This window comes from Chenopodium quinoa, unplaced genomic scaffold (assembly GCF_001683475.1).
Source record: "Chenopodium quinoa cultivar QQ74 unplaced genomic scaffold, ASM168347v1, whole genome shotgun sequence".
In the NCBI taxonomy this organism is placed as follows: domain Eukaryota; kingdom Viridiplantae; phylum Streptophyta; class Magnoliopsida; order Caryophyllales; family Amaranthaceae; genus Chenopodium; species Chenopodium quinoa.
Window position 1 is genome coordinate 2,968,203 of NW_018743920.1, and position 24,243 is coordinate 2,992,445.

General features: G+C 34.1%; 5 protein-coding genes across 6 annotated transcripts; 2 read left to right on the top strand and 3 right to left on the bottom strand.

Annotated features, from left to right (window-relative positions):
* Window positions 1-77: 77 nt before the first annotated feature.
* Window positions 78-2,862, bottom strand: LOC110687696 (probable auxin efflux carrier component 1b). Its single transcript, XM_021864321.1, has 6 exons — window positions 2,148-2,862; window positions 1,449-1,659; window positions 1,234-1,319; window positions 464-621; window positions 253-329; window positions 78-153 (listed from the first exon to the last, which is right to left on the bottom strand). Exons 1-6 carry the CDS (start codon window positions 2,860-2,862, stop codon window positions 78-80), a joined length of 1,323 nt encoding a protein of 440 aa, XP_021720013.1.
* A 1,193-nt stretch (window positions 2,863-4,055) lies between these two features.
* On the top strand, window positions 4,056-8,706 carry LOC110687923. The gene is made up of 13 exons (XM_021864570.1): window positions 4,056-4,928; window positions 5,416-5,628; window positions 5,840-6,044; window positions 6,328-6,403; window positions 6,523-6,658; window positions 6,768-6,872; window positions 7,168-7,248; window positions 7,359-7,448; window positions 7,708-7,773; window positions 7,892-7,948; window positions 8,041-8,118; window positions 8,197-8,244; window positions 8,352-8,706. The coding sequence occupies exons 1-13, from the start codon at window positions 4,362-4,364 to the stop codon at window positions 8,421-8,423; spliced, it is 1,794 nt and encodes a 597-aa protein (XP_021720262.1). The 5' UTR covers window positions 4,056-4,361; the 3' UTR covers window positions 8,424-8,706.
* An 805-nt stretch (window positions 8,707-9,511) lies between these two features.
* On the top strand, window positions 9,512-10,743 carry LOC110687926. The gene is made up of 3 exons (XM_021864573.1): window positions 9,512-10,220; window positions 10,357-10,401; window positions 10,500-10,743. Exons 1-3 carry the CDS (start codon window positions 9,811-9,813, stop codon window positions 10,555-10,557), a joined length of 513 nt encoding a protein of 170 aa, XP_021720265.1. The 5' UTR covers window positions 9,512-9,810; the 3' UTR covers window positions 10,558-10,743.
* Window positions 10,721-16,663, bottom strand: LOC110687924. 2 transcript variants are annotated; one of them, XM_021864571.1, is made up of 11 exons: window positions 16,183-16,663; window positions 15,821-15,917; window positions 15,093-15,179; window positions 13,900-14,013; window positions 13,429-13,599; window positions 12,743-13,209; window positions 12,314-12,413; window positions 12,161-12,220; window positions 11,600-11,692; window positions 11,382-11,501; window positions 10,721-11,277 (listed from the first exon to the last, which is right to left on the bottom strand). In XM_021864571.1, exons 1-11 carry the CDS (start codon window positions 16,215-16,217, stop codon window positions 10,960-10,962), a joined length of 1,662 nt encoding a protein of 553 aa, XP_021720263.1. In that variant the 5' UTR covers window positions 16,218-16,663; the 3' UTR covers window positions 10,721-10,959. The 2 variants fall into 2 exon arrangements, with proteins under 2 accessions (XP_021720263.1, XP_021720264.1); XM_021864572.1 differs by lacking the exon at window positions 15,821-15,917 and having other exon boundaries at window positions 16,183-16,661.
* A 2,317-nt stretch (window positions 16,664-18,980) lies between these two features.
* Window positions 18,981-23,809, bottom strand: LOC110687927 (myb family transcription factor PHL6-like). The gene is made up of 8 exons (XM_021864574.1): window positions 23,252-23,809; window positions 21,309-22,431; window positions 20,929-21,136; window positions 20,615-20,691; window positions 20,485-20,524; window positions 20,097-20,172; window positions 19,953-20,016; window positions 18,981-19,694 (listed from the first exon to the last, which is right to left on the bottom strand). Exons 2-8 carry the CDS (start codon window positions 21,885-21,887, stop codon window positions 19,350-19,352), a joined length of 1,389 nt encoding a protein of 462 aa, XP_021720266.1. The 5' UTR covers window positions 21,888-22,431; window positions 23,252-23,809; the 3' UTR covers window positions 18,981-19,349.
* Window positions 23,810-24,243: the final 434 nt, after the last annotated feature.

The window sequence follows — 24,243 nt, forward strand, 5'->3', positions numbered from 1 at the left end:
CATAAAAACGAACAAAATCATAATACATAACCATGCATCACTCTCGATATCAACATGGTATTGCTAATTTGATTTTGTCACTTTATAATAAGCCCCAATAAGATGTAATAAACCAATGCAATTGGTAAAGATATCAACATGCCAAAGCTAATCCTGCACCAAAAAACATTCATGAAATAATTAACACAAAGAAAAAGGTATAATTATATCATGTTAATTATATAATTGGAGTTTAATTTAAAAGGAACATACGCAGCGCTAAGAAAGCCAGGATGAACATTGTATTCTCGAGCAAAGATGAAAGGGACAATTGCTTGTGGCAGAGCTGCCTATAATTCAAATTAATAATTATGTGCATGGTTAGAAGTACATTAATTAATTCGACAAGAAAATAGAATTTATAGTTATTTTCACTACTTTCTTCTACAATTTACTAGGTTAACTAATACTTTGTATTATTTACCTGCATGATGGTGATTTGTAACAGGGTTCCTCTTAACCCCACAATATATGAAGTAGCTACCGTAATACCAGGACCGACGAGGAACCTCATCGCCGCAGCAAGGGCAGCCGATGCATTCCCGCCGGCAATGATCCTTGGTTGTGAAGCCATGAACAAACCTACCCATTTTGACATGAAACAAGAAATGTGCTCAATTTAACCAACAATTCAACAACCTACTTGAACCTTTTTGTCATATCTCTCAATATTGCCTTACATTATACTCCATACTCCCTATTAGACAAAGGTGGGAAATGAGATGTTTGAGCAAAGGTAATTTTGATATGGTTGTATTCAAGTAATGAGTTAGTTGATCAGTTTGGTATAAATTTAGAACAGTCGTCAAATCACATACAAGACTACTAATTACGCATCAGGAATTCCCCTTGTGCGGAGGCCAGGGTTTCCTAATGTTCCTTTTGTTCACTAAATTATTATTGAATATTAATATTGAGGTACTTTTGATTAGAGTCTGGTCAATTTTTATTTGGGTCAAATTTGGTACTAAATGAAGTAATTTATCTTGGGTAGGTCTAGTATGACAATGTGATCAATACTCATACAAAGTTTTCACATACTAAACATTTATTTTGGACTAAAATAAACAAAATTGTCTTTATAAAATAGTTGAGTCTGAAACTTGTACACAAACCTATATATGTTCAATTTCTAATAATTAAGCATAGCAAAATGACCAGCCATGGAGAAACATAAACAGCGTATTTACTTACCAAGACTAAACATTGCCATCCCTAATCCTGCATCAGAGAGAATTTTAATTGAGTTGTCCACAATTGCAGGAATTTGAACATGCCACCTACAAAATTTTGGTAATTTTTTTTACTAAGATCGAATTATTATATGTATAATCAACTTATAATTAAGTATTAACATTAGAGAAACTACATATGAAACAAATAAACAATGTTAGTTCAATGTGATTCACCTGAATGAGATTAAGGACCAAATAAGGGCTATAACACTAGAGTAAAAGTTAGGGTTCCTGATTAGTTTCTTACAAACCATGATCAAAATCAGCCTGGTTGCCACACCAGCAGGGATTGTTTCCTTGGGTTTGGGTTCGAGTTGAGCCACAGTTTCAGGATGGACCTGATCAACCATCATCGATCTAGTACCCAATTCTATCAAAGTTGAGCCTGGCATCAATAATAGTGTAATCATATATAGTGCTTATTACGATCAAAGTTTAACAACATATGCTTACAAATAAAAATATTGAGACAATGTGACAATTAATTCTAGATGGAAGATGCTCCCTCTAGCTAGTAAAGCTCGCTAAGAAACATACATCTTTTAAGTTATAATAACCTCACCATTCCAATTAGCCAAACATAACTCGTAACGTTATTTAGAGATGGAGGGAACCAAATGGCAGATGCATGGTGTTCAAGTGGGGACAAGTGTCCCCACTTGAACATGAAAAAAACTTATAAAATTATTATTTTTTTTTCCAATAAAGTTGCTTATATTTGTTTCAAATAACCTTATTAACATTTATCAAATGTATTTTGACCCCGTTAAATATTTTTTCTAGATCCGCCAGTGAGGGAGGGAACATATTATTTCTCACAGCAGCATGTATGAAATATAAATCTAAAAAAATAAATCAAAGTTGGAAGCTAACCTTTAGGGTTAGTATTCCCTCTATGATCATGATCGTGACCATCATTAGTCAGATTTTCGTTACCTCTTCGATTAGCCTCATTAATCTCACTTGATTCAATAGGAAGAGAAGCTTCACCAACACCAATTCGAGTCTCCTCATCAAACCCTAAACTCCCACCATTCCGAAAAGATCCAAGAGAACCATTACCATTCACAACAATTTCATTATTCTCACAACATTTTTGTGGCACTAATAATGTTGCTCTTCTATATTCAAACAAGAACAACAAACAAGGAAACCAAACAGTAAATTGTATCACAGATAATTGCACCATTAAAGATTTAGAGGGATTTTCGCCGTACATTCCTTCTAACAAAGGGATGCCCATAACAAGTGTGTTTGTTAAAGTCGAAAGAGAAAATAGTGTGATGCACCACTCTAGAGAGCCTCTTGAACTTAGCTTACACCATAAAAATAGGATCAACATGACTACGACTTTTTGTAGTGTATCTGCTGCTATAAATTGATAGTTCATCGCGTAAGGATTGTTGTTTGAGATGAACTTGATAGATAGAAATGGAGCCGCGAATAGGGCTACAAATCTGTTAACCCCTAGACATTCATCTGGGGTAAATATTTTCCACCACTTTACTGAACTATAAGCTAAGATCATTACGACATATAGTGGTACCACGTTTGATAATACATGGTATAGATTTTCCCAAGAAATCATCGGATTTCTTATAATTTTGTCTTTGAAATGACAAAAAATATTAGGATTCTCTCTAGTAACTGGACGCGGGATCCGCGTCCAGTTACTTTTAGATTTTTGGTAAAAGTAGTAGAAATTGGAGAGAATTCTCTTTCGGAAGAATAAAAGCAAGGTTTTTAATAAGTTTTTTATGAAGTATGTAACGTGTTAATGTATTATATATACAAGTTTTTTTAGGAAAAAAAAAGCTGCCTCAATATGGACTGAGAGAAGAATAATTGAACTGACAGCTAAATATTAGGTATATTAGAAACTTTTTTGACTGAAATAAATATATATAATTATTGTTTTAATTCAAATAATAACTAGCTAGGTGCATGGCATTTAATACGGATCTTTGAAAATCATGTTATGAACAAAACAACGTTAAAGCTTAAGCAAACAAAAACATTTGGCAAAAGATGTGAAATCTACATTATCTCATTGTATATTGTTATAAGTGGACTTGGCCTAACAAGATGATTTAAATAGTATCAATAACTCCAATAAATCCAGTCCAATTTTGACCCAACCCGTGTTACATGGTTATGATGGTTCATTATCTTAATATGACCTGAATAGAATTGATCGAAACTAATCTTAATTTGAAAGATCCATGTTGAACAATCTTTATATCCAAGATGAGATATTTATAAGGCGAATATTGATTTTTTTATTTTATTTTTTTTTATTTTTTCATGTTTTATTTATTTGATCTTTAACTTGAATTAATAGTGCAATTCCAACAAGGAAGTTCATAAAGACAAGATTGTTGACTCCTGTGAGTCTAGTTGAATCATTCATCTTGTGTCAACCTAAAAAAACATTCATTGCTAAGAAATAAACTCTCTAGTTTAATTGGGTGTACAATCTATATATACACCATTTTGAGTTTTTGACCAATGTATGTACTTTATAATCGTAAATAAGATCGAACATAGCTATAGGGTATTTATTTGTCAGATGTATAGTTTCTGAATACAAACTTTTAACAATTTATACTTATTGATGATTAAAGATATTACTTTATTTGTCAAATTTTACATTAATAGATGTGATAAACGGGTCAATGAGAGTAAAAAATTACATATCGTTTTTCTGTAGCCACAAAATGGATGGGGGCCACACCATTTTTATGTGGTGGATAAGTGCACTTTTCAGATTAGTTTTGCATCAACACTTTCTGATGGTGGCCATTCACAGTTTCAGATTCTGGGAACCTCCCAAAACAGCTACACAAAATCCAAATTTTTATCATCACAAATTCTTTATCCATTTGTATTCTAGATTCTAGAAAAATTAAAAATTGTGAAAATCACAAAAACAAGTTCTAATCTTTATCATCACAAAATTATTCTTCCTCCATTATTATCATACATACTACACTAATTTTCAACCATTTTTCAATGAATTCTTGATCATCATTATCAAATTCAACATACAAACTAACCCAAATCTTTGAATTTTCATAAAAAGTAAAAATGGCAGCAGCAGCAGCAGCAACAGCAATTCATCTGTTAGCTGCAACAAAAAACAGCAGCAGAAAAAGGTTAAATTTCATATCAACTGACAAATTCAGAAAAACCCAGAATGTCAGAGCATCTGCAAGTACAGAAAACAGCAGTACAGGCAAGAAAGACAGCAAGATGACAAAAAAGAACAAGAAATTTAAGGAAGAAGATAATAATAATGTTGATGGTAGTAAAAAGGAGCAAATTGTTAGTAAAGTTGAAACAGAGAAGAGTGGGAAGAGTAGTAGTAATGAGAGTAATAATGATGTGATTAAAAGGCTTGATGAGGCGGTTAATCCGGTCGGGTTAGGGAGGAAGTCGAGGCAGATATTCGATGAGGTTTGGAAAAAGTTTTCGAACTTGGGACAGATTTCTAGGACTGAATATGATGATGGTAGTAGTAATAATTTGTTGGTGTATGGAGATGGTGCACCTATTCCTGGTGCTCAGAATACTACTGTTCTTGTTGTTGGTGCTACTAGTCGTATTGGCCGCCTCGTTGTTCGTAAGCTCATGCTTCGAGGCTATGCTGTTAAGGTACAATTTTACACATGTGTTGTTTTATGTTGCAGTTTGATTAGATGTATGCAGTCTTATCCTTACGAATTGAAATGTGTATGTTACGTTTAGTACTTCATGGTGGAATATTTTACTATTAAGAGAGGATAACTTAGAAGTATTGAGCAATTTGAATTAGTCTAGTAAACTTTGTATTTAATTGTAGGGTATATAACTTTTGATATTGAATTTTTACTTCAATGCAAGTCATTTTACAAAATAAATGTGATGCTTTTTATTTAAGGGAGTATAGCAATTTGAAATTGAGTTACATGTGATTATGTCTAATAAGTAACAATAGTGTAGTTCATAATATTGCCTCATGGCATTATTGTTGATGAACTTGGATTAAAACAAGCTTTAAAATTACCAAGATTGAATTTGATGAAATGTTTTTTTTTTTTCATTTGATTATATTCAGTTAAGCTTACTCTTAAGTTGTAAGATATGTATTAATGAATGCTAGGGCTTAGTGAGGAGAATTGATCAAGGGGTGATGGATATGATGCCGAGATCAGTGGAACTAGTGGTTGGGGATGTGGGAGATCCTGTTAGTCTCCAAAATGCGGTGGAAGGTTGCAGTAAAATCATCTACTGTGCCACTGCTCGTTCTGCCATTACAGGGGATCTCAACAGAGTTGACAACCGTGGAGTATACAATGTTGCGAAAGCCTTTCAGGTAATACCTTGTCTATAACAGTGATGGTAATTTCTTTGAGCATAGTCATTTATAGCTTTGATAATGTGTAGCTGTTTGGTTTTAATAAGTTTATAATGAGTACTTAACAAATAAAAACTACTACCTGAATGGTATATTTTGTCATAAATCAACAATGCATGTGGAGTTATGGAAGTAATTGAAGGTATTGATGTAATGGTGTACATTACAGGACTACAACAACAAATTGGCACAATTAAGAGCAGGTAAAAGCAGCAAAAGCAAACTTCTAATAGCAAAATTCAAATCGGAATATTCACTAGAGGGATGGGAAGTACGCCAAGGGACTTATTTCCAGGATGTGGTGGCCAGCAAATATGATGGAGGAATGGAAGCCAAGTTTGAGTTCAATGAAAACGGCCTTGCCATTTTCTCTGGTATATACTAATATACTTCTGTTTTTGGCTATTGGTTATGTCGTGTGCTTAAAGAAAGACTTATATACATATTTGTTCTAAAGAATCTTATTGAACCATGGCCTGGATGGATAACTGTTGTGTGATTCAGTACTATAACAATTAGTCCGGTTAATGATCCTGGTAGGCTGGTACCGAACAATAAGCAAAATATGCAGCTGACATTTACTGATCATTAAAAAAAAAAAACTTGTGGAAGGGTTTTTAAGGTTTCTGTACCTCTAATTTACCATTTTCATCCAAGGATATGTTTTCACCAGAGGAGGATATGTGGAACTATCACGAAAGCTTTCACTCCCCTTGGGTTCTACTCTAGACAGGTATGCTTCTCCAAAGTCCTACCAAGTACTGCAATATTGTACACACTTTTCATATGTTTCACCTCATATTATGTGATGGATACTTCAGCTTTAATTTTGGAGAAACGTGTGATGATTAGGTATGAAGGTCTTGTTCTTTCTGTTGGAGGCAACGGTCGTTCTTATGTTGTAATCCTTGAAGCTGGTCCTCTTGCGGATTCAACCCAAAGCAAATTGTATTTTGCAAGAATTAATACAAAAGCAGGCTTTTGCAGGGTACAGAATCTATAAGTAATGTTAATATGTTATCCTCTTAAAATTCCTTTTGCAAGGACTAATGTGTACTGTATCTGAAACCTGTATTTCTCTCCTTACTGTTTGGAAGGTCAGAGTTCCATTTTCAGCCTTTCGCCCAGTGAATCCAAGTGATCCATCTTTGGATCCATTTCTTGCGCATACTTTGACCATTCGCTTTGAGCCTAGAAGACAGGTAACATAAACATCTTCCTTTAACACACATTGATCTTTATTGTGTATTTGATGCAAAAATCTTCTGCCAAACATCTAACACGGTACAGAAACATGTACTTGGCTTCTTTTTTAAAAAAAGTGGATTGCTTTTGAAAGACAATATATGTATGTAGCATCAAGCTTCTATAATACGAAGTATATTGTTTGACACCTCTACTTTATAGTAACAGCAATAGCTAAAATACAGCTTGAGTTTCATTATATCACATGTTCTGCGAGTTCTGCTAACTTGCCCATCATGAATCTTGGTGCAGAGACCTGTTGAAGGGCCTAATGGGATGAAGCAAGACCCAAGAAATTTCGAGCTAATCTTGGAATACATAAAAGCCTTGCCGGTGTGTTCAGCATTGTTTTTATTTCAGTGCCTTAAGAACACAGAAAACTATATGATAGCAAGTTCTTACAGGTTTCATAACATTCTGATATGATCTATCCATATGTGCAGAGCGGTCAGGAAACAGATTTCATCTTGGTATCGTGTACAGGATCAGGAATAGAGACCTCAAGAAGGGAACAGGTTTTGAGAGCTAAGAAGGTATGACTTTTACCTTTAACAGCAGCTTTTAAAACTCTCCATACCCTTAGTCTTTATCTCTACAACTTGTAAAGATAAGATTCAGTAAAAGTTAAATAATCTGAAATCATCAAATTTGATCAGTAAAATCAGTTTTGATCAGTAAAAGTTAGTTTTGTAAACATCAATGTTGCTCACTAAGATCAGGTAAAGGGTGTATTGTGTCTATATTATAGGAACTGCAAAATTGTGTTATATTTACATTTGGTCTCCTTTGTAGGCTGGTGAAGATTCGTTGAGAAAATCAGGACTTGGTTATACAATAGTCCGTCCTGGTCCTTTGATGGTATGTTCAACTTCTTCTGCATATATCACCTGTGTTCAAGTCACACACTTGTAATTCAAATACAGTGGTAGAAAGCTTATATATTGACTTAAAAGTGTACGTTTAACTTGTTTCACAGGAAGAACCCGGGGGGCAACGTGCTTTGATCTTTGACCAGGGAAACCGAATTTCTCAGGTGAACATAATATGAAAGAGCTAACCATACTGTCAGGCTCTATATATTTGTTGGTTTTTCTGATTCCGTATTTGAATCAAAACTGGTTGCAGGGAATAAGTTGTGCTGATGTTGCCGATATCTGTGTGAAGGCATTGCATGATTCGACAGCCAGAAATAAGAGCTTTGATGTGAGTTAATAATGAAGTCATGATCAATTAAAGCATTTCAAACATTCCTGATTTTTTTATCTTACTGCAAAATTTCAGGTGTGCTATGAGTATGTGGCTGAGCAAGGTCAGGAGCTTTATGAACTGGTAAGAAATGATCCTCCAGCATAACTCTATATCAAATCTCTAGCTAAATGGTTTTTCTTCTTTACAGTTAGTTTTTATGTAACTTATGTTGTTTGGGTATTTTGCAGGTGGCACATCTGCCTGATAAGGCGAATAATTATTTGACACCGGCACTCTCAGTTCTTGAGAAGAACACCTAATGGAGTATATCTTAATGTAAAGATTTTGATCGTCTCATTGGCGTTTGCTTCAGAACTGAGAACAATTTGATGAGCATTTTTCCCTTTGTTACTTGGTGATATAATTGTGTATAGCATATATATAGGATATAAAGACTGCGTGATTATTTTTTTTTTCTTGGGATGAAAACAGATATTATATCAATACCAACCCTGTATCTCTTGCTGCAAATAGAAAGTGAAGACATTCCATTGTGTGAAAAAAGTTGCATAATATTATCAAGAACAACGAACTTTTTATATACTTCTAGATGCTACCAGAGACTCGGGTCTTGTTAAGAACTGTGTTATTCAGATCTATGTGGTGTCAGTACAGTTTCAAGTGTTTGTACGTATCCAAAATGAAGTGTTAACTGTCCATACCCATATTGGGAGTTTCGAATATCTGACAAAGGGTATATGACGTAAAATGAAAAGTTTGAGTGGAAGGTCAATCTAGGTTTGTCACGTACGTGTGTTGCAGAAATTGTTGTTTCTGAGTCATTGCTTGACAATATTGAGAAAATGTAACAATAGTAGTTGCGTACATAGAGTGATTGTAACGAGGTCAGAATTTGAACAATTTGCTAAGCCATATGTTAGTTGTTCTCACAACGTTTAACTCTCTCTTTCCTGAATTTTTCATTAGATTGCTCATTGTCATATTAATTTCTAGCTTGAGTGCATAAGCCTATAAATTACAAAATTAATTAATCAAAAGGCTCCATTAAAGGCTCATGTTTGAAAATTTGGCATATGTTAGTGAAATCATACTAACCTTAAAGCTAGTCAAAATGAATATTGCTTATACAAGTATTTGATTAAGATCTACACCAGCTAATCTCCAAGATCCAAGTTAAGTGTCCAATATTGGAAGATTTTATGGTTGCTTCAAGAAAAAATAAGAAATACTCTATAACTATAACAAATTTTCAAGTCCGATAAAAGTTGTTCTAGAGGGAAAAAAAAATTGAGAGTAGACTCTTGAATCCACTCTCTGAGATAGGTTGACCTATTTCCATTAAAATTATTGCCGCATTAAAAAATATCCTAATATTTGTATTGCCCTTATAGACTTGTATATACATTCCATTCTAGAGGTAGATTTGACTAAGATATTTAATATTAAAAACTCAACTTAGAATTGTCTGATAAATTCTTCAGAACCTGTTAAAAATATTATAAACTCAACTTGGAAGTGTCTGATACGGTCTTCGAACTCAAAACCTATTATAACCTTAAAACACAACCTATCAAACTAACCAGGGTCCAGGAATCCAAATTGGAAATCCTCCCATCCAAACAAAACAGAAAAAAGGAAAGAAAATCTAATCCACAAATCCCAACTTCCATTCATTCCACCATTGAAATGATGCTAACTTTACACACCCAAAATCTCAAATCCTTAACTTTCAACAAAAAACTATACCATCATTATTCCCATTCTCACTCCTCACCTTCAGTATGGAAGATCATCAATGTAAATGGGAATGCAAATGTATGGAACTCTCAGGCCATCAGTGGGATTGGCATGCTAGCAGCTGCGGTGGTGCTTTCGACGCCTCCGCCTTCCGAAGAGACGTTGTCCAATATACCACAAGAGCTTTCAGGGAAGTCTTGTGATCCTATGGACAAGGAGTGTGATCAGAGTAATATGAAGAAGAACAGAATCCAACGTCCGAAGTCTAGGAATGCTGAGTCTTGTACTACTAAGTGTGTTGGCACTTGTATTCGTGGTGGCGATGGCTCCCCCGGTGAAGGTCCTCTAAATATTCGAAGGTATTGTAAGTGACAGAGTGGCCTTGTTAACTTAACACGAGTATAGAATATCATGATTTTCATGGGCTCTATTTAATTTCAAATTTTACCAAAATTAAGTTTCCATAATTTCTTATGTTGTTGTATTTGATTGCAGACCTATAATTGTATTTAAGCAGGGATTTCGAAGTCGACAATATTGGTAAGATGTTTTTTTTTTCTACTCATATAAGATCATTATAGCTGAGCTCTGCATAATTCCTCTGTAATGAGGCTTTCATGGATTTATCTGTTGTGTAGCTTGGTGGAATGTTCAGATATATGCAACTTGCTCGACGATGCAGATAAGAGACGTTGATATAATCTCGGTCATCATATTTCATTCCTGTGATATAGTCGATAGTTATGTGATTTTTGATGAAAATCATGAATTTTGTGGAATTTTAACCAGAAATGGTGTGTACATAGTAATTATACACTGACTACTGTTGTACTCACTTAAGTAATGTAATGATTCAATATCATTCAAATTGGAAAAACTAAATTTATTTGCACTGACAAATTTATGATTACACTGATGTATTTACATTTATATGTACCAGAAATTTGAACTAAATTTTGCTCCTTGGGATAAAAAAAAGCACCCATTGTCCCACTCTATACCCTCCTATTCCTGATTTACACTGCAGGTCTGGGTAGCATTTAAGCCGCCATGTACTCAAGCAGAGTTGATGCTGAACTACACTGAACAGCCATGCCATTACTGGTAAACCATTTCAGGCACAAAAAGGTAGCGAAACCGAGAATCAAAAGGAAGGACCCCACAATTTCGCGAACCAAAGAGTTTCTGACGCTTTTGAGTTATGTGTTGGTCAATGAAAGCAGCCTGGTCCTGAGGCAGATAACGCGATATCCATTGAGCGAGTTTTGAATCATCTACGTTATTTCTGGTAAAGCAGTGCAGCATCTTTGGCACCAGCAACTTCCCTTTGCTACTCACACCAACTGAAGCCCGAATAAAATCACGTTGTGCTGCTTCAAGTTCATCTCTAACATTCTTTGCTGTGAACACCTGAACCTACATTGGACAGGAGAAACAAGAAACTTCAGATATCAGAGTGTGGTAATACAGAAGCACCCAAATACAAGAAAAAAGCATTTCTAGTGTTTGTTGAGAATTACCGCAGGCGATGAGTACATCCCACAACTGAGGGCAAATGCGATATTTGGTTCATAAGAATCGATTGCGAATTTCTTTTGCTCCTCTGATACCTTTAGCTTATTAAGAGGGAGCAGCAGAGCCTAAAGGTGGAAATAGTAAAAAAAGAAGCATCACAGATGAAAAATCGATCAGGAAATAAAATAATCAGATTAACAGGCATCAGAAGGCAGTTCCGTACAATTTGGGGACGGTGAATAGGTGGTCTCATCTTCAGAATCACATACTCAATGACAGCAGCACTGAATAAATGGCCTCCAACGGTATATGCTGCCTGAGAACAAGGACACTTAATGTAAGCCTTTTTTTTTTTTTCCTTATCTTCCAAAAATGCACTACAATCACATGCAACTGGACTCAAGGGATCTTAAGATCTTTTTACAATGACTACAATGAAAAAACATTATGTTTGAATGAAGTTTGCAGAAGGAGCAACTGATCAGCTCTGTTGTTCAGAAGCTTAAAGTTGCAATCTAATTTTGTATATATGCATTGCTTGCTTCCTTAAATTTATTCTTTGTTTATAAAGCATCTCTTTTCTAACATTAACAAGTATTACTTAACCCAAAGCATTCTCATATCATCTAGTTTTGAGAAAGTCATTTGACATTTGTTGCTAATTTGTCCTGGTTTCTAGGTTACTATTGTTTCTAAAATAAACACTTCATGGAAGTAAAATGGTTTTGTCAGCCAAAAAGGCCCAAAATGGTAAAGAAGATAAAGTGGATAACAGTGCTCAAACCTTTTGCAGCAGTGAAAAAAACTTCGCTTCACTTCGTGGGACCCCATATGCTAGATAAGCCTGTAGTAAGGTGCAACAGTACAAAACAAAAGGTTGGCATTTTAACATCCAAAATGCATTATTACTCAAAGTAACAGAATGTAGAAAACTCACATGCATAATCAAGGCATTATATAAGTTGATCCAGAAAGCCAGCTTTTCATCACTGCTCAAGAGGATAGGATTCACTTTGGCCAATTGCTCAACAAGTATCCTGTCCTCAGAAAAAACGAGAAACCATAATGCATTAACCAGCAGTAATTCCATGATCAGGCCTTGACCTCTTAGCCTCATTTGATAAGATTGATAATGCAAGTAGTATAAAAATTAAACTATTCACTATTCTGAACAACCTACAATTACCTTGATACCATGTTCACGATCATACCATCAATTCTATGTCAAATGTATTAAAAATAAAACGAATATTGTGGATGCCAACTTGTTAGTAGCCTAGTAGGTAGACTTTGGAAGTAGATCACAAGATCAAATTATGTCTCCATCTAAGAACCAAAGCAAAAAAGATACTACGTAAATATTAACCTGAATCTCCGCAGAGATCCTGCAGCATATTCCAGCTGGCTTTTCCCAACTGACATCCAAGAAACTTCTGTTGCCAATCCATATCTCCCAATCTCCATCCAACTTAATTTTCCAGTGACTTTATAAGGGTCAAAAGTACCTTCTGTTCCTAGCACCTCGGAATCACGCGGCAAATCAATCTGTGGGCTTTTCGCCCACATGGGAACCATCAAGTGTTCAGATAATGACCATGATGGTGCATTAGAAGGATGAGCATGAGGTAAACTCGGGGTATCCGTTGTGGTATCGTTTGACGAAGGAGAAGATTCAGCCAAAGAGATAAAAATACTTCTCATGCATCGCACCATCTCCTCTGATAATCGATTAGGATGATTCCATAGACCCTTAGAAGAAAGCTCCTTAGTGAGCTTTCCAACATTCACAGCCCCACTATCCTTGGGATACATTTTTGGAGACAATTGGCTCCCCTGAAAATACATAAATTATTTATTCAGGTGAGCAACATGACGTCATAAAATTTATATCAGGTTTAAATTGCTAACATCATAAACATAACTGCATACAACTAATATCCGAGTATTAAGTGTTGTGGATGATTATGCAGTCATGCCGGTAATGCCATTAATGACATGAAATACTGATGCAAAGGGAGTAATTAACACTCCATCCTATATTTTTGAAGATACCTGCCAGGAAGGTGAAGATGTCTTCTTAGAATAAGAACGTTGCAAACGATATTCGGCAAGTTTCCTTTCATTTCTTTCTTGACTAAGTTGATAATGGAGAGAAACCATCTCTTCTTCAAGTTCTGAAATTGAGGCCTCTAGTGCTGCAATACTGGACAAAAGCTCCACTGTCTACATAGTTATCAGAATAAATGTTATCAGTTCAGAAAGAATACAGAATCTGTCACCAATCAATAGTAAAGCTCAGCCTGTCAAAATATAATTTTGTACACAAAAAGCTACATAGTACATATACAACTATAATGAATTTTTGCATTTAAAAAAACATAGGGAGTATCAGAAAATGAATTATGCATTGCTTAATTTGCCTGGTGTCCTGGAATGGTCAGATTATTTTTGATGAGTGAGACAGATACAGAATGAGCCAAAACCAAAAGAAGATTGAAAAACAAAACTTTAAACATGACATACACGCTGAGGAAAGTGAGACGGAGTAGAAAGCTCCATGACGTTCTTTTCGACAGCATGTTCCAGAGTCACATGCAACTCCTTTTCCTCTTGCAGCTGTTGATGCAAACTTCGAACCTAAAAGGAGAATTTATATTAGAACTATGATCTAAGTTATCAATTACTTTAAAAAATGGTATCTAACTATATCTGAGAGCTACATGCCTACATTATATGAGCCAGGGTATCAGTGAAGTCATAGTATAAAATTTACTGTGTAAGAGTACACAGGGTTTTCCTTTCTGTTAAGGACAATATTAGCCGCCTCCAACACGTGTACACAACTATGGGCATGGACTAAATATAAATCTCATTAAGTCAGATAAGAAAAGTGGTACATAGAAAAACAATGGATGTGTATCCAAGGGAAATTAATAGTCTAACCCAAATTAATTAATCAAAATCTATGGATAGGGATCATGTGTTGCCAGATGTAGTGGGAAATCTTTTTTGTATGCATCCCTTGTATCTATCTTCTTGGTTGCTTCTGTAAGTGCAAACTGCCAATAAGAGCAGTCCTGTAGCAACAAGGGGCCAAATCACATCTTTAGGGTTAAGTGTTATCAGTATTATGTACTACCCCTATTACCCTAAGTTTGAAACTATCATCAGCCCCAGTATATCAACTTTCTGAAAGTTCAAATTATATAACAAGATGAGGCAATATTGCAGAGTTGGACATCAACTTTCACTCCAAGAGTAACTGAACATCCATGATAATCCAATGCCAGACTTCTCACAGAGTTCCCAGAGGCCAAGTCCAAATTAAGTAAATAACTAGAGTTTACTAAAAGGAAACATAGGTAACACTTTGCAATCCCTTAATTCGGTCTCAACCCTTCACTTTAGTCCACAACCAGCAATCTTTTGTGTGACATTTGCAGGATGAGTTCAGACATTAAAGTGAGAGTCTGTATTAAATTATGTTGGAAACAGAGGCTACCGAGCCTATTTTGTTTAACCAGTATATAGACGAGTACTTTTGCTTGCGGATTGCAAATTAAGCATGCCTTGTTCTTTCTAATTCTTAGTTTAAGTTATACTTCTAATATTGCAGAGAGATATCCCAAGTAAATTATTTGGCACATTGCTGGGTGAAGAAACAAAAGGCTTTCTTTGAAGATAAATATAACAATAGCATAAATAACAAGACTTACATCTTTCTCTAGCTGAAATTTGTAATCAAAAACACCATCACATCTGCCATAGTATCCCCCATTTTCGGCTTCAATATAATTGCTTGCCTAGCATAAATCACAAATAATTAGCTCCCAAAAGACAAGAAAGCAAGATCAGTCATATGTTAGAAACTTATATAGCCATATCTTTAATGGAAGGAAAAAACTTTAGTATAGAAAAAGCTTCACCCTTATTGACTCTAAGTCGAAAGTGAATCAATCATGTATCTATAACTAAAGGAAACAGAAAACAATCCTCGTACATTTCAGGTTCCTGCCATGTACCATCTACTGCCTCCACTAAATCTCATATTTTCACCCAGCATAGACCTACATTTCACGCTCCTGTGTGTAGCACATTATAGGCCATGATGGCAAAAATACATGATTCAATAAGTTTAGCTAAAAATGCACAGTAGAGATGCCTTGCCCCTATACTAATAATGGCTCTCAAATCCTACCTAGATTAGGGTTGAGGAGTCGTAACTGCAAATATCAAATTTAAATCAAAGAAATTGCAACCAACTTCACTACATTATAAACAAATTTCTGGCCTTCAATCCTGCTGCGAAAACCCACAACTATAATTCAATAAATTGAACTTATCCTTCAAATTAATTGTCAAAAACGTTACGACAGACCGATAATAACTCGGTAAATTGCCATTATCTTTTCTTATTTGACTTTCTGAAGACTAGAGACCTCACCTTGGGAGAAAACCAATGGCACTGACCCTCATCCAACCGAGAATTGGAAACATTATCAACTGAACCACTAGATGCATACTCAAGTGCAGTATCATTTCTACAGACATTTGAATGAAAAATAAACAATGTAAGACACACAAATATGTTGAATTATAGCAGTAAAGTAAATTTCTCGAAATTATTTCAATATATACAGAAATCAATCAATTGAACAGTACCCAATTGCAACCCACATTAAACCAAACAATAATTTACTTAAAAAAGGAGGGAAAATTCAATTTCAAACATACCCATTAACCTAAATACTCGTAGTAAATACTCATAGAAAGAGAAAGACAAGAGGAGGAAAGAGAAACACTTACAGAACCGCCGAAGTTGCAGCCATATCTTCAATCATGCATACTTAAATGGGACCCCCAAAAACTCAAAGCTTTTCAACAATGGCGGAATTCTGCAACTGGGTATTAGTTTCAGAAACTGAAAAACCCCCCCACCAACATAAAAGGAAAAAAAAAAGAAGAAGAAGAAGAAGAAGAAAAAAAACCCCACAGAAAACTGCAAAATTCACAGCAAAACCCTTAAAACCCAAAAATTTAAAAAGACGAAACAAGAAAAATCAAAGAAGAAAAAATGCTTCAAATAGGGATTTAAAACCTGTAATATTGAAGAAGTTTCATGTAAAATGCAAAAAATGAATTGACAGGAGAAGACAAGAAATGAGAGATGGAGAGGGTGACAATACTATGGCTCATGTGAACTTAATTTGAGAAAAGGGCCAAAAAACCACGGCATTAATTATATGAATTGAGTGAACAGTTAGCAGTCTTTTTCATTATTCCAACAATTCCACAATGAACTCATTATCGTTGTTGTTTATCAACCTGCTATAGTGTTAACCAAAACAGGTAGCTTTTCTCATTATTTTCAGATAAAGAATTATACAGTATTCCGTATTATCAATCGAGTCTCTCGTTTGTATCGGGTTTATAATAAGTTTACCGCACACTTGTGCATGTATTACCTTATATGGTCAATATGGAGTATATTACTCTGTAATATATTATGTCTATTACAATTTACAAGTACTTCTTATAGTCTTAGATTTACCCTTTTTTAAAGTAAAATACTCCATTGTCCCTATTTTTTTTCCATTACAAATAATGAGGTCACAACTTTAAAAGCTTTTACCATAAATTCCCATTAATCAATAAGAGGTAATATGGTCATGTGGGGTTTTGTTGGATTCGTCTCATTATATACTTCCTCGGTTCTTTTTTTATCGCATCACTTACTACTTTAGGAAGTTTACTTATTATTGCATCATTTTCTTTTTAGGATAAAAAATATCTATGTTCACACTGCAAATACCCAACATACCCTTACTTTTTCACACTTACTTTTTATTTTATCTTACATTACATGGACAATTTTGTATTTTTACGTTTCTCTCTCTTACTTTTTCCCACTACCAAATTTTGCCTCCAAAACCCCTGTGATGCAATAAAAAAAACGGAGGAAGTATATTATTAATATCAAGTTTTTATAATTTTTACCGTATAGAAATAAAGTTATTTGCATTACAAAACGCATCTTGAAAACCGTGCAAAGTCCAATGGAGCAAAAAAATAGGGACAGAGGGAGTACTTCGTAACTATGTTTAAGTTTTCTATGTACGGAGTATACAGAATTGGTCATTTCATTTGTTTGAGTATGTTGTCCGTTTATTTTCTAAATGAAAACCAAAGGTAACTTGTGTTAAAATGAGTTTGTAACAATCAATGTCACAAGTGTACACTATAAATACAGGGTTTATTTTTATTTTTTTTGAAACAATTTTTTTATTTTTTTTTATTTTTTTTTTAAAGCTATGCTGAACTTTAAATTTTCAAAGTGGTAGATAGTGTAAGTTACTACATAGTTAATATTGTAACATAAGTTCAATGACTATATGAAAATTTTGACTTGCAAATAATCCACCTAAAAAGCCATTGAAAAGTAGGTTTAGGTTTAAGATCAATTATGAGTTTCTAAAACAAAAAAATTCAATTATTAGTAGTTAGCTAGCCATGTGGTTGATTTAGAAATTACCATTACTCTTTTGACTCCAACAAAGTTAATTACCAATGCTTTGCAAAATACTTTATGAAGATACATCGTATATAACGTAATAGTATATTAAGAAGAGCAAAATGGAGTGCACCCTCTATTGGGATTGAGAATATTCTCAATGTATGTTAAAAAATTAAATAACATGAATTGTATACTTCTCAGTAAAATTAAATAACACAGATTGTATTCTTCTTGGTAAATGCAGCATAAAAATCAGTTTAATCCAATTTTGATTGGTACAAAACCTTGAAACCAAAATTTTATATAAAATGCTTAATATTATTTACATATTGCGTGCTTCACCTATAAATATAAAAATACTATTAAAATAAAAAGAAATACGAAGTACTCTAGAAAATTTTATACTTCGTATTTGAGTTCCACAAACTCTCACTAAAAGGGGAAGATAAGTTAAATTGATTTGATTGTTAGACCGGGAACTAAGGTGAGGAGCAATGTCATTACTTCATCACCTCAACCTCATGTAATTGTTTTTCTTAGGTTTTGACAGTACATAGAGGGTACACCGTATACACACTCACAAAGGGTTAAAGACTCAAAGGCAACACATAATTGAAAGTTGTACTTTATTGTATAAAGGCCCAAAGCTAATACTACGTATAATTTATTAGTTCATAATTACTACATAACCTTTTTATAGAACAAAATTTTATTAATACAATATGGCTAGAACATGTAGATTGCAGAATGTAAAAGAAAATAGCTGGATCAAAAAGTATATCATAAATATAATTAACTAAATTGAACCTGACAAGAAAATATTCTGTCTCCTGGACTGTTATATACAATTCATTTTTTTTTCACATAGATAAATACAGTTAGCAAAAATTAACTTGACATTTACAAAGGCTTAATTAGATAGCAATAATGGCTATTGCTTTGACAACATCAACTGCACCAGTCTAAAATATTGACAAGTACATTTAAGTTTAAGATAAAAGTTTAATATTGAATTTTTTTTTTTTAAAAAAAAAAAACAATTTTTTTAATTTGCAATTAGCAAACTAAATTAACTTGGTAGGAAAGTAGGTTTAACAAGAGCTTTAAATTTGCTTATGTTATTGCATTGACTAATGACACCAACTGTTCCTGCTTTAAAGATTGACAAGAGCTTCAGTCTTCAGATATTAAAATTCAAGCACAATAATGTGAAAGAATAACTTGTTTTTTCCCTCTCTTTGGTAAGAATCTTTTGGAGTTGGAGGAAAGGGGAGTGCCAAAAAAGAAAAGGAATCACTGATTAAGCGCGAAAATATGACCTAGAGTACTTAAGGAAGTTGAAAGAAAAAATAAATCACACAATCATAGAGACTATATTGATACTAGCTATGGCTCGTAGAGACTATATTTACAAGGTAGAGAAAAAGACTGACGGGTAGAAGTCTTAGATACCACACAATCATAGAGAAATGTCGACAACTGGTGGCACGTCCGAAATAGGCTCAGGTTTAGATTCATCTTCCAGTCGAGGTTTTTTCTGGCATGGTTGATGCTCAGAGTCCTCGTTTGTGTGCTTTGATGGCAATGTAATGGATACATCAGTTTTGGATTCAGCAGGCTTAGGTGGTGATTCAGGGCTGATAAAGGGTGATCTAGGACACAGTTCCATCTCTGGCTCTTCACTAGTAACTGATGACAAGGACTGTGATGAGACCAAGGCAGTTTGAGCCTTTTGCTGTTCTTCTAAGATTTTCTGCAAGTAGCGTGCGTGTTCCTCTATGCGTACTTGTAGTGCTCTTTGCACCTGTGCACACAACAAATTCAGAACAAAACACCATGGATACTACTAATTTACATTAGAAGTTATAATAGATATAACTTTTTTCTTTTTCTGAAGATAGTATTACGACTACTAATCATACTTTTTATAAAGATTACCAACATTTTAACAGAAGCCAAGTCAATACATAGATGATAAATGGCCTGGAGGGAGGGGGTGTAGTACAATCTGACAAGATATTGCTAGTAGAGCAAAGTTTTAAGGATAACGAACTAGACCAACCTCAAGTTGTTCATGCAGCTGTTTCTGCACTTCAATTTGCATTCGGAGAGCCTCGTTTATACTCCTGAAGTTGTAAAAAGAAGAAAACATTTAACAATGACAGCAAACAGCTGGAAAAAAATCACCAGTAGTTAGGTCACACACCCTTTCTTTGATGCATCAGATTCTTTGGTACTTGAATCTGATTTTTCCTCTTCTGAACTAGAAGTCTTCTTCTCTACTGAAATAACAAAAAGAAACGAATTTAGATTCAGGTTCCAGAAATCTAGGGGACATGAAAGCACTACTTTTTCTCAGGCACATACTATAGTTTTAGAAGCCGTTATTGACATGTGAGACGTTCTCAGTAACTTGATGATTATTGATCTATTTTTCTTTCTTCTTGAGAAGCAATGATGCATAATAGAAAACAATGGTGATCAATTATAATATTTGATTTGAAGAGAAAATCTTAATGCTTACATAATCAATTTAAACATCTCATACTCCTGAAATTTCTAATTGCAATTATGACAATCATAATTTGTCTCACCTTCCTTTCTTTCTGGTACATACTTCGCAAGTCGGTATTTCTGCAGAAGAAGAAAGAATGCATTCAGCGGTTCAGCTAATGAAGAACAGAAGCAACAGCATAGAAACATGAACCGCAGTTATCTACTTACCTGCAGGTGGCTTTTAACATGATAGATGGTGATCCCTTCAACATTCATAAGCTTTAATACACCTTTAGGAGTTGCCTCTGCAATTTAATGAACAATAAGCAAACTTTCACAAAATTCAATAAAGATCCACCATCTGCAATCTGCATTGATGCTTTATACTCCCCCCAACCCAAACCATTATAGTCTCAGTTTAAGATGCCATAAAGTTGGAGCATCCAAATTTAGAGCATCCAAATTTAGAGCATCCAAATTTAAAGATATATTATTAGTAATACTAAAAACATATTACAAAGAAAGATAAATCAGAAACATACTTTCAGGACCATCAAGTTTTTTGACAGCTTCGACAAAACGTTCATGGAGCTCAGGTGTCCATCTCATCCTTGGCTTATGAGAAGCACCAGCCTCAGGTGTCTTGTTACAAGAAATAACACATAAGGATGGTGAAACAGGCTGAGCATTGTTCTGTACTGTTGATGGAATGCCTGGCCTCAACGCCACTGGAGATGCTTCATATATTTCCTAATAGACAAAAAGTGCAAAAAAATCAGATTTGGCAGGAAAAAGCCTGAAAATTTTCAAACAGCTATTCACAAAGTTAATAAGATAGCCGGAGATATGAAGACTAGGCCATAGAATCTTCTTTACATATGATCAGCCAATTCTTCTAGAGCACAACTATTTGGGCACTTACATCAATTCCAGGATTTTCTCCGTTATCAGTTATAGCTAATTGCAGTTCATCAGACAATAACTGTAGCTCCAAACGCTCTGAAAAGGCCAAAGAGTCACTTCCGCAAGTAACATCATCAAAGTCACCATCAGAAAAGCTTCCAGAATAATTAAAAAAATCTCTATATGAATCCTCTGAGTGCTTTTGCTCACAATGACTATCTGTATCTTCATTCAAAACCAACTGGGTCTTTGTTGATCGAGGTGCAGAGGGGCTTGGAAGAAATGGAAGATTCCCAAGCTGTCGTTGAGCTTCTGAACTCGTTGAAGATGATAAATACAAGTTCGTGCAGAACATAGAAGAACGAGAAGGTGTACTCTTAAGATGGCTGTCACAGCTAGATGAGAAGATATCACTTGGTCCAGATGGGAGTCTCAGTTTTCCTAATTGCTTCAATAAAGGATATGAAGATTCACTTGACACTGAACCTTGGTAGGTTTCAACGCTTGAGAAGTCGAGCGACGGAAGAGCCTGACAAAAAGCAGTAGTCCCTTTGCTAGACTCACTTGCAATCAAGCATGCTCTACTGGGATGATTCATGATGCAGATTCTGTTATATTTCACCAGAATTGACAAATGCAAGATGCTAATTACTCTGCAAGTCTGCAGAATATTTCTTATGCTGTAATTGTGCCGTGCAAAAAAAGCTTGCAAGCGCCTAATTACGGGCTTGGTAGACAGAAAGGGAAGAGTGAGCAGTGTAGTATTCAGGAGCTCGCTATTAGCTACATATGAATGTCAACTAGACAAAGATATAAAATAAAAGTCTGTAGAAGAGTCGAAAACTTAATCAGCAGTACGTCGATAACTGAACCAATAGCGCACACTTTGATTTCCTAAGAGAAGAATCTATTCATGTTTTTAGCAATCAACACCAAGAGAAAATCCCATTATGCAATATATTCCAAATAGTTTCTGAATCAGCATTGTTCTCGAAGCTTTCTTCCATTCCACTCACTCGAGTTTATCAGCAGCAACAATAAACGCAATGCAATTGTATGATTACTGTTCTGCTTCTACTTAAATCACTCACTCTAACGCCCAACATTTTCCCTAAAACCTCGGTACCTATACAGCATCTCTCCTGCAGACAAGCAATCTTAATTAGACTCTTATACAGCTAATTAAATCAAACAAATATACGATGACAATCCAAAATAAAAAAGAAAAATCCAAATTCGATCTAAATAGAAAGCTGATAAATGTTTAGGAGTATGTTATGTAATGTACCAACATTAGAAGAAAAAAATAATCAGGATTCAGGAGATTAAAAGTGTACCAGCCTATATACAAGTATGTGTCTTGGTATTCGACTGTACAGATTTATGATTGCTTATCTATCCAGTTATTACTTTAAAAAAAGTACACAGAAAAAGACCTTTGCAAAATGTAACTTCTTTTTATCCCCAAAAAAAAAAGGCAAAAAACAGTTCTGTTATTCAAAAGTACAAACATAGAGCATAAATCCCTGATTCTCTAATTACATTATCTCCTGTTCAAATAATTAAATAACCCCAAAGAAATAAAATTAAAAAAAAAAAAAAAAAAAAAAAAAAAAAAACTTTGTTCATACTCAAACAATTCAACTAATAATTGCCCAATCAGAAGAAAAAAAAAATAGAAAAAAAAAAAAAAAAAAAAAACCTTTCAAGTTCATGCTTAATCAACTCATTATTTTCTCTCTTTTTTAAGAAATATTTTCTCCAATTGCAACTGAATTATCACACATACACAGTGTCTTAGATAAACAAAAAACCAGTAAATTGCAAAATATTCTACACAAAAAAAACACACAAATAGCAAGAAATGAGCAAAAATACAGCAACAAAAAACCCAGAAAAATGGGATATAAATTAGTGTTATTGCATATTCAGAATGTAGGATTTACAAGAAATTAAGCATACCTGGAAACCAGAGAAAAGTATGAACTTCCCAGGCAAAATAATAGATCGGAAAAAAAAAAATGGTGGGTTAAAGTTACAAGGTGAAGATTTCAGATGAATTTAGCAGAGAGAGAATGAGCCAAGAGTTGAAGAGAGAGAAGAACTCACACAACCACAAAGAACACGAAAGATGATGGAGGAAAAATTATTTGGGACCTAGTTATTGTGAATGGGACAAATTTGTGCAGTCTTAGTCATCATCATTGTCATTTTACTTTGAATCGTTAATTTGCTAATGTGTGGGGTTTATAAGGCAAATGTTTGGTTGATCTCGAGAGTTGTCATCTTATCAAGAGATAAAGAAAGAGAAGGTGGGAGATTTTTTTTCTTTTTTAATATGGAGTTAATCGATTGTGATCAATCATTGTGAAATGGTAGCTACTCGTTAAATGGATTTATCTGTTGTTTCTTTTTTAAGCAAAGCATTTCTGATAATTTAGAGTCTATTAGACTCCGACTAATATGAATTTGACTGAGATCAGGTTTAATTGAGAATATAGTTTTCTAATGTTACTAAAATTCTTTGTTTTACTTTAAATACTTTGTTAAATCTTCGACACTGTAATATGTATGAAGTAGATTAGTGTCCGTGCGATGCACGGCAGTTATAATCTTTTTGCCATAATTAATTGTGATATAATATAAAAATGAGGTAACTCATATACAATAAACAAATGCAATGCATATAGAAAAATAATAATAAGAAAAAATTATTAAAATTACAATTGAGAAAAAAAAAATGTATGGTTGATTAGTTGTGTTGAAAATATTTAACAGTAGTATGCATTATATTACATTAATGATGCATATTATTCCCAATACAATAACATTGTACAATCTAGTGACTATATGACTAAAGACTTTTTTATAAATGTCCTTTAATAAACATGAAAATATTAATCAAACAACAGAATAAAATCTATAGTAACACTATTAGCACAACATACATGTAA

Excerpts from the sequence above, each read along its gene's own strand:
- LOC110687924 (XM_021864571.1), bottom strand. The coding sequence starts at position 16,217 with ATGATTGAAGATATGGCTGCAACTTCGGCGGTTCT. Across the intron at positions 11,502-11,599 it reads CTATTCACCGTCCCCAAATT|GCTCTGCTGCTCCCTCTTAA; the intron begins GTACGGAACTGC and ends TTCCACCTTTAG. Across the intron at positions 11,278-11,381 it reads GGATGTACTCATCGCCTGCG|GTTCAGGTGTTCACAGCAAA; the intron begins GTAATTCTCAAC and ends TGTCCAATGTAG.
- LOC110687696 (XM_021864321.1), bottom strand. The coding sequence starts at position 2,862 with ATGATTTCTTGGGAAAATCTATACCATGTATTATCAAACGTGGTACCA. Across the intron at positions 1,660-2,147 it reads AGGGAATACTAACCCTAAAG|GCTCAACTTTGATAGAATTG; the intron begins GTTAGCTTCCAA and ends TATTGATGCCAG. Across the intron at positions 154-252 it reads CCTGGCTTTCTTAGCGCTGC|GATTAGCTTTGGCATGTTGA; the intron begins GTATGTTCCTTT and ends TTTTTGGTGCAG.
- LOC110687923 (XM_021864570.1), top strand. The coding sequence starts at position 4,362 with ATGGCAGCAGCAGCAGCAGCAACAGCAATTCATCTGTTAGCTGCAACA. Across the intron at positions 6,045-6,327 it reads CGGCCTTGCCATTTTCTCTG|GATATGTTTTCACCAGAGGA; the intron begins GTATATACTAAT and ends TTTTCATCCAAG. Across the intron at positions 6,404-6,522 it reads TTGGGTTCTACTCTAGACAG|GTATGAAGGTCTTGTTCTTT; the intron begins GTATGCTTCTCC and ends TGTGATGATTAG.
- LOC110687927 (XM_021864574.1), bottom strand. The coding sequence starts at position 21,887 with ATGAATCATCCCAGTAGAGCATGCTTGATTGCAAGTGAGTCTAGCAAA. Across the intron at positions 20,692-20,928 it reads AAAACTTGATGGTCCTGAAA|AGGCAACTCCTAAAGGTGTA; the intron begins GTATGTTTCTGA and ends ATTAAATTGCAG. Across the intron at positions 19,695-19,952 it reads AGCTGCATGAACAACTTGAG|GTGCAAAGAGCACTACAAGT; the intron begins GTTGGTCTAGTT and ends TTGTGTGCACAG.
- LOC110687926 (XM_021864573.1), top strand. The coding sequence starts at position 9,811 with ATGATGCTAACTTTACACACCCAAAATCTCAAATCCTTAACTTTCAAC. Across the intron at positions 10,221-10,356 it reads GGTCCTCTAAATATTCGAAG|ACCTATAATTGTATTTAAGC; the intron begins GTATTGTAAGTG and ends ATTTGATTGCAG. Across the intron at positions 10,402-10,499 it reads TTTCGAAGTCGACAATATTG|CTTGGTGGAATGTTCAGATA; the intron begins GTAAGATGTTTT and ends TCTGTTGTGTAG.